The 14,653-nt window shown below is 34.7% G+C and overlaps 1 protein-coding gene and 1 pseudogene across 1 annotated transcript; both read left to right on the top strand.

Annotated features, from left to right (window-relative positions):
* Positions 1-3,961: 3,961 nt before the first annotated feature.
* Positions 3,962-4,627, top strand: LOC134275200 (uncharacterized). The gene has a single exon (XM_062757457.1). It carries the CDS (start codon positions 3,962-3,964, stop codon positions 4,625-4,627), a length of 666 nt encoding a protein of 221 aa, XP_062613441.1.
* Positions 4,628-9,620: 4,993 nt separating this feature from the next.
* LOC134275199 (uncharacterized) lies at positions 9,621-10,636 on the top strand (annotated as a pseudogene).
* The last annotated feature ends 4,017 nt before the right edge of the window (positions 10,637-14,653 follow it).

Genomic DNA, 14,653 nt, shown 5'->3' with positions numbered 1-14,653 from the left:
CGGCACTGCGAGGCTTGACGCTTAAGAAAAAATTAATATTTTCGATGTGGCCACACCTCTTGAACAAAATAAAAATATGCTTTAAGAATTCCTTTTTTGATTCTTTATTTAATGGCATAAATTTTATTTTGTTCAAAGGGTGTGGCCACAGCAAAAAATCAAAAAGAAGACGGAAAAATGATGCATTTTGATCAAAAAGGAGCAAAGTGCACGTGTTTCGACGTTTACTGTACAAATATGACGTCATAATATATAAAAATCGATATACACTTTTTAAGTTCAATACCTAGGGGTTATATTTTTGTTATAATTTTCCCTCTTGAATTAAGTTCAATTTTCCTGAAAAAATAGGCCGCTATATGCACTTCGTGAATTTAGCTCTTTATTTGTGCTGTGTGTGCCTTAACAGAGCATAGAGAGCATGATCCGATAACTATTACCACGGCAGCCACCGAAAAAAGAAAAAGGTCTACGTAAATTTCTGAAAAAGATCAGAAAAGAAGATTTTCCTGGAATTAAATGAAAAAATAGAGAAGATTCCGAAAAAAGATATATTGAAAATAAAGAATTGTGTGAGTCTGAAGTGATAAAGCTAGAGAAGCATTATAATGAGATAATAGCCAGGCTGGCAGAAATAAAAAAAACAACATCATAAACAAACGACTCAGGGTTCTCCATGGGCCGTTTAACGTGGCGGCCCCGCCACAGTTAAGTTCCTTAGCACCACAGATAAAAAATCAGAGCCATAGTTCCGCCACAGTCGAAATATAAGCACCACAACTTAAGATCATCGTTGTCTCTCCGGTTTTGCTGTGCAAGTTATAGAATGGTGTGCATTTTTTAAAAAATAGTTTCCTTTTTGAAAATCGAATTGAAAAAAAAGGTGAACGGAGTGTAATTCACCTAAAGTGAAATACATTGAACTTTGAAACCATTATTTCTATTCAAGAATAGGCGTTGATCAAAATGCCATGATGGTGTTCCTTGCACTCAGGATATCTACAAAATCGAGAATCGCAATTCAATAAAAAAAACTTTATTTGTAAAAACTCGTGAGTCAGTTTTCATATTGATCAAACTACTCTATATGATGTTCATCATTATATGTCGACTTTATCGTTAGGATTCTTTAATGGAATTTTATCTATAGGATCTGACTGATATTAATATCTTTAAGACTCTTGGCTTTCAATGAAAGCATTATCAAGATCGCTATCGGCCCGTTTAGTTAAGATTTTTAATGAAGTCGAAACTTTGGTGAACCGAGTCTCATTTTCCCATCGATACTTAAAATGTAGCCAGGTATCTTTATTTAGTTTGTCGCATTATTTACACCTTGAAAAATTGTTTGGTTTTGCATTTGCAATTAACTAAAACTTTGGTAGATTTTTTTAAAATCAATGATGAATATATTAAAACATTTTTAAAGTAAATTTTGGTTCTAGTTTCTTACAGAATTAGAAGTTTCTTTGTATAATGGGATCGTAATTGAAATGCATTACAAGAAATATAGAAAAATGAATTCTAGCTCGATATGAAATATTCCGTTCCGACTTTAAGCATAGCTTTTATGACATTTATATAAAGCTCAATATCATGGTTCGTGTTTATTCTTATATTTCAGCGATCATTGGATGAACATTATAAAAATTAAAATAATTAATAGCTTACATTTTATTTTCCTTTTGGTATATGCCATATTGGTACAATAAATCCTTAAATCTTGGCTTGTTTTCAACATATGGTGTATCTATACATTAGATCATTAAATGTTTTATTGTTAAAGGCTTACAGCCGTCTAAAGAGTTGTCTTAAGTCATATTTTGATGTTTAAAAATCAACTTTTTGACGTTTATGATAAAACCGAATACCAGGCATGTAAGGATTTTTAGCTCACCTGAGCCGAAGGCTCAAGTGAGCTTTTCTGATCACATTTTCTTCTCAAGAACCATTGGGCCAGAAAAGCTGAAACTTATGTGGAAACATTCTAAGGTAGTGTAGATTCTAAATTTTAAAATCATGACCCTCGGGGGGTGGGCGGGGCCACAATGGGGAATCAAAGTTTTACATAGAAATATATAGGAAAAATCTTTTAAAAACTACTTCTCAAGAACCACTGGGCCAGAAAAGCTGAAACTTATGTAGTGTAGATTCTAAATTATTAAAATCATTACCCCCAGGGGATGGGCGGGGCCACAATAGGGAATCAAAGTTTTTCAAAGAAATATATGAGAGAAATCTTCAAATATCTTCTTCTCAAGAACCACTGGGCCAAAAAAGCTGAAACTTATTAGAAAGCATCCTGGTATAGTGTAGATTCTATATTGTTCATATCATGACCCCCGGGGAAAGGGCGGGGCAACAATGTGGAATCAAAGTTTTACAAAGAAATATATAGGAAAAATCTTTAAAAATCGTCTTTTCAAGAACCAATGGGCCAGAAAAGCTGAAACTTATGTGGAAGCATCCTGGGGTAGTGAAGATTCTAAATTATTAAAATCATGACCCCAGGGGTAGGGCAGGGCCACAATAGGGAATCAAAGTTTACATAGAAATATATGGAAAATCTTTGAAAATCTTCTACTCAGGAACCATTGGGCTAGAAAAGCTGAAACCTATGTGGAAACATCCTGGGGTAGTGTAGATTCTAAATTGTTCTAATCATGACCCCTGGGGTAGGGCGAGGCTACAATGGGGAATCAAAGTTTTACAATGTTGAATCAAAGCATCCTATGGTAGTGTAGATTTCAAATTGTTTAGATTATGATCAGTTGGGTAGGGTGGGGTCACAATATGTATTACAAGGGAAAATCTGGTAAAGAACGGAATGGTCAAAGCTTCTCAGGTGAGCGATGTGTCCCATGGGCCTCTTGTTTAAAGATTTTATTTATTTTGGAATCATTTCCACGAGAAGTGTATTTTTTCAAATTATAGATCCTTTTATTCCGGGTTTATTCATATATTTTAGATGTCATACTTCTGTTATATTAATGTCATAATTTACACCTGCATGAGCTAAACTTACTTGTACATGCAGCTAGCTGACAAATTAAAAATAGATTTAAAAGCCAACTTCACAGTCTTTGTTGTTATCTAACATGTACATAAATATCTGGGTCACTGCAATTGGTAGGCGACACCCGACAAACATGGCTGCCAGTGCAACCAAAAAATACCCATTGGGTTCACCACAAGAACATATTAAAATGTGTGAAATCCATGGAAAAACAATTGATATGGTATGTGAGGACTGTAATGAATTCATGTGTTGAGTGTGCCTTGATAAATCATAGAGACCACGATCCGAAAACTCTACCAATGGCAGCCACTCAAAGAAGGAAAGAACTACATAAATTTATGAAAAAGATCAAGGAAGAAGATCTGCCTGGGATTGAAGAGAAGATGAAGAAGATTCCGCAGCATATGACAGAAAATAAAGAACTGTGTTACTCTGAGATTGAAAAGCTACAAAAGCATTATGATGAAATAATGGCCAACCTGATAGAGTCAGAAAACGCCACGAAAAAACACTTAAAGAGAATTTGGTTAAACAGAATGATCAATTAAACCAAGTGAAATCTGAACTAGACAATAAAAAAAGAGGAATCATTGACATGGTGGAATTCATGGAGGAGAACAACAGCCCCATGTCAGATTACAGCTTGATTGACAACCACAGAGAACTGACAAAAATGTTGTTTGAATTGGAGGTACATATGACAAACTGTGAACATTCAGTGAGGTTCACTGCAGGTGAAATCAATGTAAATTTACTTGAGTCTATGATTGGAAAAACTATGGATTTGGATGATATTACTGTGACTCAAGTTAACTCGTTTCAATACGGAAATGAAATAATTATTGCGTTGGAGACATTTAGTAAAGACCAGTGTTAAGAGATACAAAATCAAAATATACAGAAAAAGTTAATAAGGAAGGAGAAAAATATCGAAAGTTGAGTATGGTTCCATATGACATGTGTGTGACTAGTACTGGTGATGTTTATTTCACTGATTTCAGTAACAAGTCCATCCGTTGTCTGTCACTATCAGGATCTGTCTCTACAGTCATCAGTACAGATCCACTGGTACCATTAGGAATCTGTCAGTCAGTGGACAGTGAACTACTGGTGACCTTCAGAGACAAGGAATCAGATGATTACAAATTAGAGTCACACAGTAGACGTCTGATGAGACACATCACAGTGACAGGTGATGTCATCCATAAGTATGAGTACCAGGAGGACGGTCAGACCAGACTGTTTACATTGCCATACAGAGTCACACAGAACAAAAACAGTGATATCTGTGTTGTGAACCGCACAATTGCCAATGCAGGTGAACTAGTGATAATGTCACTCACTGGTCGCTTAAAGTTTATCTACAGTGGACAGAATCTTAAAAAGAAATTTTGTCCAACTGCTGTATTGTATGAATCCCTCTGTAACATCCTTGTTACTGACTTGAACAACAACCAGATCCATCTACTGAGTTCTAACGGGGAGTTCCTGAAGTTCTTACTGACGCAGAATGAAGAGAATCATCCAGTCAGATTATCACTATACAAGTCTATGCTGTGGGTAGGACACTGGGAAGGACTTGTCAAAGTTTTTAAATATAGACTGTAAAACGTAGCAAAAAGATTCCTTATTCAATTTATTAATCTCAGAATAAAATCATAATTAATGCATGCATACAGTGTTCCTATATTTTGTTATCAAAATATCACAACAAAACCAGAATCACATTAATATTTTCTTTTAATTATAGGACAAAAATAATAAATTCATCTTCCTTGTCTGACATTTTTCTTGATTAATGATAAAGATAAATTATATTTACCGTAATTATATAAATGGAATTAAAAGATTTCTAAATAACCTTTGTAGAGTTTAAGAAGACTTTAAAGAAGGATTGCACTTTATGCAGCTAACCCCCCCCCCCCCCCCCGGGTATTGCTAAAATATCAGCTGAAGATTTAAATGAAGAATTAAACATTTTATGTCTCAATTTTGAGAAAAGAAACTGTGTATTACGAAATGGTGTTTGTTGCGACAATTATGATTTATGTATAAATAATTGGGTATGCTTGAGCTGGGTATATAATCGTTTTGAAATATTGAAATATTTCACGTTTCTTCGGTCATTTTTGATGAATATTATAATGTGTGGTTTTAAAAACGCATGTACACATGTAATAGATGAATCTATAAAATCAGATTTTGACGAAAGTTTCTTCTTAATCAACAATTTATGATCCGTGCGGAATACATGGATAAGAACGTATCCTAAATTTAGAAGTTGGACGAAATTGAATTGGTGAAGTCATTTTCACTTGTACAATCAAATTATAATGTTGTAATCAACATAATTTTTATCATGACATTGATCTAAACACCCCATTTTTGTGTATCTGTACATCCCCCTCCCCTTTTCCCTTTAGATCAAAATTGATCTTTAAAAAATAAAACAAGCATAAGGGTTCACTTAACAATTTTACCAAGCTAATTTGCAAGAACTAAACCACGCATCGCAATTTATTTCGTGAACCTGTGATTAAGTGTGCTCTTTGTAAAGAGAAAGAATTCTTTTTATCTTGACCCATTTGAAACCATTACTTCATTATTCGTGATTTTCTTTCGTGATGATAATCAAAAATATTACTTATTGCTATATCTTTAAAAGTTAGTTCCTTGTACAAAAAAGGCTAACATTATAGACATTTATTGACTAATTCGAGGGCAACATGCGTTTGGCGGAACCCAAGACTCAAACTGTCTGCCTGAGGCATTAAGTCGAAGGCAGGCAGTTTGGTTCGAGGGTCGATAAAATGCACTTTGCCCATAAACATATTTCAATAAATGTTTTGTTATACCTTTCATTGTAATAAATTATTTTTTTGACATACTAGTACATTTACATGTATTTTGTACCATCTGCTGTGATATAACCCAAGTCCGTTACTGTTGAACACTAACGAATGAAAATGAGATTAAACTCCGCCCATTCTGTGACGTAAGCGGTCCAACATCTCATCGACCGGTCCAACATCTCACTCAGCGGTCAAACATCGATATTTTTAGTCGCCCGCGTGGCGCAGTGGTCAGAGCGTTTGCTCTAGAGTCGAGAAGTAAGGAGTTGATCCCTACGCCGCAGGTTTGAAAGCCAGTGTGGGACGTGTAGACCGGTCCTTCGGATGAGACCGTATATAAACCGAGGTCTCGTGTCGCAATAGGTGCTGACACGAAAAAAATCCCTCCCTGCTCAATGCCTTTGAGTGCCGAGTATATAGGTCAAATTTGCAGATCTCTATCCACCGGTAAGTGTTGGCGTCTCCATATGACTGAAAAATTTTCGAGAGGGACGTTAACAATATGTATACAATCAATCAATCGATTTTTTATGCCCGCTCCACAGGCACTTGTTTCTGAAATAAATATTTAACCCATATTATTATTATTATATTAAAGGTTAAAATTTATTTCTGAAACAAGTGCCTGCAATAATGTGGCCCGCTCAGCAAAACATTAAAAATGTTAGACTTTTTGTATAGATTTGTATAGGAACAAATTCTTAAAGGTATAACAATTTATTGATATTACATGTACCTTCAATACAAAAAACCTATCCTTCAGTCTGTATAGGAGAATGTCGAACTTTGTTTGGGTTAAAAGGTTCGTGCAAACACTTTGTCACCTATGGAACTTCATAAATAAAGATTTCCAAGGTGTAAAGTATTTTCATCAGTTGTATGACCGACATAACTTTGTCCTAAGAAATGAATTTGTGAAATACAGATTGAAATCACATAAGTCTGACAGTTATTCCTTATATTTACGTGTTTTGATTCCGCCAATCCACGTGCTCCAAGCCCTGCTACTGTCTAGCTGTTTGTTCCGCCCTGCACGTGGTTTTTTGGAACAGCGCCAATACATTGATGAGGAATTAAGTACATTTACAATTTGTAATTTTATCTCTGACAAAGACATTGGAAATGTAAATATTACTAGTACCTTATAAATTCTGAAACGCAAAAGAAACGCAACAAGCAGTAGTCTACAAATGTTTGAATTTTTATCTAATGAATTTCAAAAATGTAAGGCTGATTACATTTTAAAGATTTGATAAAATTGTTATAAATGATTAACTTTTACTTAATTTTAAAAAGTAATTAACATATGAATGTTAAAACACCCCCTCCAAGCCATTCAATTAAAACGTACAAAACTGCCCTACACAACAATTGCAGCCTAATTTCTATGATACAATAGTTTCATCAGGAATTTCGAGATCTCAGCGAAGTAATTATTCTTTGCCATTTTTAAAGGTATGTTTTTCAGCTGATTAGGTCGAATTTCCTTTAACCAAGGGCAGTGTAGTAACCCTCAAAGAATCCAGATGGTCGAACTACATCATTGTGATTTATTTGGTAGACCAACATGTTTTACTCATAATAGGCGTAGCCTATTGGACTTTTACGAGAAGCACTGATTTTTACAAATGACTGTTTACTTGGACATTTAAACATTCACATCTACGGAGGAACAGAATTGATAATGGAAAAGAAAACCTTTCTAGTGGTAATGTTAATAGTGTTAGGGGCACTTGTATGTGAAGGCCTTGATTTCAGGGTAGGATGGTTGTCGTTTTCTTCAAGGACAACTTATCTATGCTTTGAAATATCCCGTTATTTTCGGTGAATTAAATGTTGAGCTAAATTATTATATCTTAAACGAGCTTCCGTACACTGTCCTACTGTAATAGTAATTCGTCAACTGTAAAAGTCAGCGCTTCTCGTAAAAGTCCTGTAGAGACCGTAGATTATACCATTGTATCAAATGAACTTTTACAATATGTATGATTTTTTCAAGTAGAGGATTTTACTGTTTGTCAAATCATTGTCCTACTGTATATTGTTGTCCCCCGCTTTCGCGAAAGCGAGGGGACATTAAATCTCATTCGTCTGTCCGTCAGTCTGTCCGTCCGTCAGTCCGTCACAAAAACTTTAACTTTGCCCATAATTTTTGATATAGTGGAGCTATGACTTTCATATTTCACATGTGTATTCCTTGTGATAAGACCTTTCTTTGAGTACCACCAAATCTGAACATTTGACCTTGACCTTGGAGTTTGACCCACTTTTACACAAAAATTCCAAACTTTTACTTGGGCCATATCTTCGGAGTGGTAGATATTAGGACTTTCATATTACACATATAATTATATTCTTTGTGACAAGACCTTTCATTGGATAACAAGTTTGAGCTTTTGACCTTGGAGATTTCCGTACTTATGTAAAACGTTAACCTTAACCATAACTTTTGAACGGTAATGGCTAGGGCTTTTATATATCATATATGTAATTCTTGTGAGAAGACCTTTCCTTGGATACCAAGAACTTTGACCCTTTGACCTTAACCTTGGAATTTGACCTACTTTTCAAAAACTTTGATCTTGGTTACAACTTTTGAACGGTGGATACTAGGACTTTCATATTTCACATACATGTATGTATTCTTTGTGGCAAGACCGTTCATTTGATATCAACAACATTGACCTTTTGACCTTCACCTTTGAGATTTTTTGTACTTATGAAAAAACTTTAACCTTGACCATAACTTTTGAATGGTAAGGGCTAGGGCTTTCATACTTCATATATGTAATCCTTGTGAGAAGACTTTTCATTGGATACCAAGAACTTTAACCCTTTGACCTTGACCTTGGAGTTCAGTGATGATTTCTTAATAAATGACATATGATAGGGTGTTCATACTAGTATTACACACAATAGTCATAAATAATGACATCTCACCCGCGAAGACACCGAAAGCGGGGTACCACAATTCCTTGAATTTGCTTGTTTAATTTCTAAGTGTATTACAGAATGTACCACTACATCGTCAAAACTTTCATTCATTTGGACAGATCAAGAGGACAATTATTAAAAAATTTGAAGAGCTAAAAAGTAACAAGAGTCATATTTTGACACAAATGTACTGAATAGCGCAATTACATGTAGTGAAATACTTAAAGCCATTAAATCTGTGAAAAATGGTAAATCCCCACCTATTGATTTAATATCAAATGATAAAAAATAGTACACATACTTTGCTTGAGTCAATAACTAAACTTTTTAATTTTGTATTTAATTGAAAAAGGAGTTTCCTAAATTATGGAATAAAACTTTTATTGTCCCACGTACGGTATAAAACAGGTAGTAAATCTGATCAAAACAACTATAGAGGATTATCAATGAGCTCAAACTTGGGGAAAGTATTCAATAAAATCATACATTTGGGATAAATAAAATTTACTCTAGATAATAATCAAATTAGCAAAAATCAAATTGGCTTTATGGAACACAGTCGAACAGCCGATCACATTTTTTTGAAAAAAACTTCCGGTCAGCCATTAGTGTAAGATGTAGGCTGTTAAAGCTGTGAGAGAATTAGTGGGTGCATTGAAGAAACATGTGTGTGTATTGTCTCCTGGCAAGTATATCATCGTATAATATGCCATAGTTTCCTATAATAGTGATTTTGAAGCTGTTCATCAAATACAGACAAAATTTTAATTAATTGTGTCGTTTGGTCCAATGAACTCTACTCACGATACCAACCAATGTCGGACTCTAGATGTGCCAAGGACACCAAACGTAAAAGGTTTTCTGAATTAAGTTTCACTGAACACTTATCATCTCGTAGATGTATCACGTCTTCCTCATCCTTGCCAGATATTTCTAATCTGTCAGCCGAGATGGCCACAAACTTTGAGCCCAGTCAATCAAAAATCCCATCATTCTCTCCTTTGACCCCAACATCTACAGTCTTAAGTTCATCACCTGACCCAAACAAAAGTACTGGCTCTTCAACAGTTATAGTTGACTCTAACGGGGAGATACAAACATCCGCCATAAATGAACTAATTGTTAAGGCCGTTCATAGTCAGGCTTTCATGGGGGCATTTGCTCCACTTATTGCATCTGCTATCACTCCCCACATCCAATTAACTTATCGTTCAAAGTTGTCTCCAGCCCATTCTAAGTTCAATTAAGGAACAGCAAAAAGATATAGAAGAGCAAAATGAGGAAATAAAAACCTTAAAAGAGAGTAATGATGAATTAAAACGTAGAGTAGATGATTTAGAGTATGGGCTAGACAACCTAGAGCAGTATGGGCGCAGACCTTCTCTACGCTTCCATAATGTCCCGTTACCTGAGCCAGGCGAGGATGGGTCAAGGGAGCCACTCGACACTGAATCCGCAGTTATCCAGATCTGTGCAGGAATGGGTGCTACTATCACTCCTGATGATATAGATAGATCTCATCCTATTGGTAGCCCAAAACAAAATAAAATTCAAAATTCAAATCATTTGCAGATTTAGAAATTGGAAGGTCAAAAACAGAGTTTACAGCGCAAAAAAAGAATTGAAAAACAATGTCAATAAAATTTTTGTGACGGAAGACTTGACCAAGTATAGACAAGCCTTAGTTTCTAAAATCATACAAGCAAAAAAATCAGAAATCGTCCATAGTTTCTGGACCTACGACGGGAGAATGTTCATTAATTTTGAAAAGAAGGGACACCGTTACGAAGTACGTTCATTCGAGGATCTTGAAAATCTCCTTAACGGGTAAATGAATTATAAATAACCAAAACATGTGAGACATTCATCAAGACTGCCACTTACAATCCGAAAGACACACAGTATCAATTTACGTATTATATTATGTTTTATGTAGCTATTAAGCACTACATTTATGTAAATATAGCACTATTCACCCACTTGCTCTCCTTTGATTATGTCATTTGGTTTCTTCTTGTTCATGGTGATCGGTCGTTCTTTTATACATATGTCATTTATGACTGAATCACATAGATTTCCATTTTTGTTTTGTACTTTATTTTTTTGTCTTTTTATCCCCATTTTCTTTTGTTTTTGTTTGTTTTTCTCCATTTTCATGTGTTCACAGTCTTGTATGCATGCTCCGCCCAATTTGCGATATTGCTCTCACAAATTATACCTTGCGGCTCTACAATCTATTTTTAAAGAAAAATGTATCAATATTTTAATCAAAGATAGGTAATTCTATCGAGCAATATCGAGCCGCTATTGGTAACTATTACTGCAATAGCAGATATACGATCCAAAAAGTGTTCTTTCCTTTTTTAGATGTCAAAAATCTACATTTATATTTGATAAACTCAGGCAAGAAATGGTTTAAACTACAAAAAATGTGTGGTATTTTTCAAAACTTTTTGCATCTGCAATTTTGGTTTCAAATTATTTTTTTCTTGCATCTTTTGTCAGGGGACATTGAAATAAATCCTGGACCTACAAATGATCAAATACACACATTGGACATCTATCATTTAAACATCAGAAGTTTACGACATAAGATTGAAAATGTAACAGCATTAATCACGGATTTTGATATTTTATGTTTCACGGAAACACACTTGGACTCAAGTATTTGTAATAGTGACATTATGATTGAAGGTTATGATACAATTTTTCGCAAAGATAGAAATTCTAATGGTGTAGGTATCATTATCTATGTTTCTTCATGTTTTCGTGCTATTCGTCGCATTGACCTTGAACCCATGTCAATCGAATGCGTCTGGATAGAAATAAGTGAACCTACCTGTAATCTTTTCCTTTGTTGTATATATCGTCCACCCAATAGCGAAAAATCCTTTTGGGACAAATTTTTATGGTCAGTTGAAAAAGTATCAGATATATCCAACAAATTTATAATTGTAGGTGACTTGAACGTTGATTTCCTTGACAATACTCGCACACTTCCTATTAAAGACATCATGCTGAATTATCACTTGACAAACACAATCAGCGAACCGACACGAACTACATACACTTCGAATACTCTTATTGACCCAGTTTTGATCAGCTCAGACCTTGTAGCACTCCACTCAGGCGTGATAAACACAGAGAGAACACTAACTGATCATAAAGCAACTTATGTTTTTTTAAAATCTAGTATCATCAGAAGTCAACCTTATGTTAGGAAAATATGGGATTACAAAAATGCTAATATAGAAAAACTTAATAACCTTATAGAAAATGCTGACTGGGAAAATCTTATTTGTAATGTAGAATCAACTGACGAAGCTACCGAAAATTTTTCAACCAAATATTTAGATCTCGTTAGGGAATGTGTACCGGAAAAATCAGTATTAATAAGACCTAAAGACAAACCTTGGTTTGATTCACTATTAAGGAAAACCCATCGGGAAAAAAATAGATTGAGACGAAAAGCACAAAAAAGTGATAAACAGAGTGACTGGGATAATTTTAAGCATATAAGAAATAAATTTAATAACATGAAAAAACATGCTATTGAAAATTATCAAAATACTCTTGAATTACAACTAATCGATTCAAGTAAAAACAATCCTAAGCTTTATTGGAAACTTCTTAGAGATACTTTTAAAAATAAATCAACCACAGACATCCCCCCTTTACAGTACACATCTGCATCAGGTGATGTTAATTTTGCTTTTTCTGATGAAAATAAGATACAGGTACTCAACACTTACTTTGCTTCAATTACATGTGTTGATGATGAAACGACTGAATTACCTAAAGAAAACATTGAGTGTAATAGTGCTTTTGACAATATCTTTATTTGCGAACAAGAAATTATTGATATTTTATCTATACTCAACAAAAAAAGAAACGCATATTCAGATTAAACATGACAATCTATGTTTTCAGTTTAATCCTTATTTTTTAAAAGTGATTTTAGAGGGTTTTGATAAAAATTAAACATATCCTGTGTTGTGAGTAGAAAAGGGAAATTTTTGTCATTGTCGACGCCTCCAAATTCAAGGGGCATAACGCCTTAACCAATCCATAAATCCTTGCGACGTCTAAGCGCTGGTGAATTTCCAATGTACGGATATCGTGCAGGAATACCAGCTCTTTTCAGTCTCTTGGGAACAATTTATGCCCATTTACCCTGATTTTCTCTTTCAGCGATTGTAGCAGCAGTTTTTTACAGCAAGTCATGAATTGCGTGAGGTGGTGAAAAGGGGGGGGGGTCTGACGGTCCTGCCTGGGTGTGGTTACCTGTGGACGGCCAATTCTTGGTCTTCCGACATTTGTTTAACGGTTGCAAAGCCCATTGATGTATTCCAAATGCAGTTGCAACTTTCTGTTGCGTAGCTCCATTTAGTATCATCGTTAGCCTGGTTGTGTTCATCTTTGTTTCGGCGTGGCATAGCAGCATCAACACTTCAATCAAATCTTAAATATGGGTTTAATAGGAGTGTTAATAGTTTCTCTAAATCCAAAATATCAACGAAAATAGACATCCGATTTAGAAGAAATCTTGAAAAACACTACTTTTATAAACACGTTTAATCAAGGGAGATAATTTAACATTTGGGTTTTAAAACCCCATGTTGTGCTTTAAAAGGGTCACAGGTATCCAATGATATACAAGATAGTTGTTCCATGTGTAATTTAAAAATTTCTTTTATGAGTAAAACAATATGCGTTTCTTTTTTTGTTGAGTATATATTACCTGTCAATAAAGCCATTGGAGAAGACTGTATTAGCCATAAAATGTTAAAATCAACAAAATTATCTGTTGTTAAACCTCTGTGCTTATTGTTTAACCGTTCATTGAAAGACTGTGTTTTTTCAAAAAAATGGAAATTAGCTAATGTAATCCCTTTGTTTAAAAAAAAGATGATCCTGCAGTTTTATCTAACTATAGACCTGTTTCATTGTTAAGCTGTGTCAGTAAAGTGATGGAACGTATTGTATTTAAACACTTGTACAACTATTTTCACTCTAACAATATTTTTTATAAATACCAGGCTGGTTTCTTACCTGGTCACTCTACTGTATATCAGTTGTTAGAAACATATGATAACATTGTTAGAAATATTGATGAAGGCAAATCCTGCTGTATGATTTTTTGTGACTTATCTAAGGCCTTTGACCGTGTTTGGCACAAAGGACTCTTATTTAAATTAAAAATGTATGGTGTAAAGAAAGATATGTATAGTTGGTTAAAAAGCTATTTAGAGAATAGAACGCAAAGAGTGATATACAAAAACCTGGTATCCCCTACTGAATCCCTTTATGCAGGTGTTCCACAAGGCTCTGTATTAGGTCCATTGTTATTTTTAATTGATGTGAACGATGTAGCTGACAAGATGTCAAGCTTTTGTAGACTTTTTAGCTCACCTGAGCCGAAGGCTCAAGTGAGCTTTTCTGATCACATTTTGTCCGGCGTCCGTCTGTCCGTCTGTCTGTAAACTTTTCACATTTTCGACTTCTTCTCAAGAACCGCTGGGCCAATTTCAACCAAACTTGCCACAAAGCATCCTTGGGTGAAGGGGATTAAGTTTGTTCAAATGAAGGGCCACGCCCTCATTCAAGGGGAGATAATTGGCAATTAATGAAAATTTGGTGGCATGTTTTAAAAATCTTCTTCTCAAGAACCACTGTGCCAGGAAAGATGAAACTTATGGGGAATCATCCTCACGTAGTGTAGATTCAAGTTTGTTCAAATCCTGAAAGGGCCAAAATGGCCGACCAAAGTTTTACATAGAAATATATAGGAAAATTCTTTAAAAATCTTCTTCTCAAGAATGACCAAGCCATAATTCATCATATTTAT

Source organism: Saccostrea cucullata, unplaced genomic scaffold (genome assembly GCF_032062105.1).
Source record: "Saccostrea cucullata isolate Sc308-1 unplaced genomic scaffold, CSIRO_AGI_Scuc_v1 ctg7107, whole genome shotgun sequence".
In the NCBI taxonomy this organism is placed as follows: domain Eukaryota; kingdom Metazoa; phylum Mollusca; class Bivalvia; order Ostreida; family Ostreidae; genus Saccostrea; species Saccostrea cuccullata.
The sequence above is the reverse complement of the archived record's forward strand: the minus strand, read 5'-3'. Positions and strand labels throughout refer to the sequence as shown.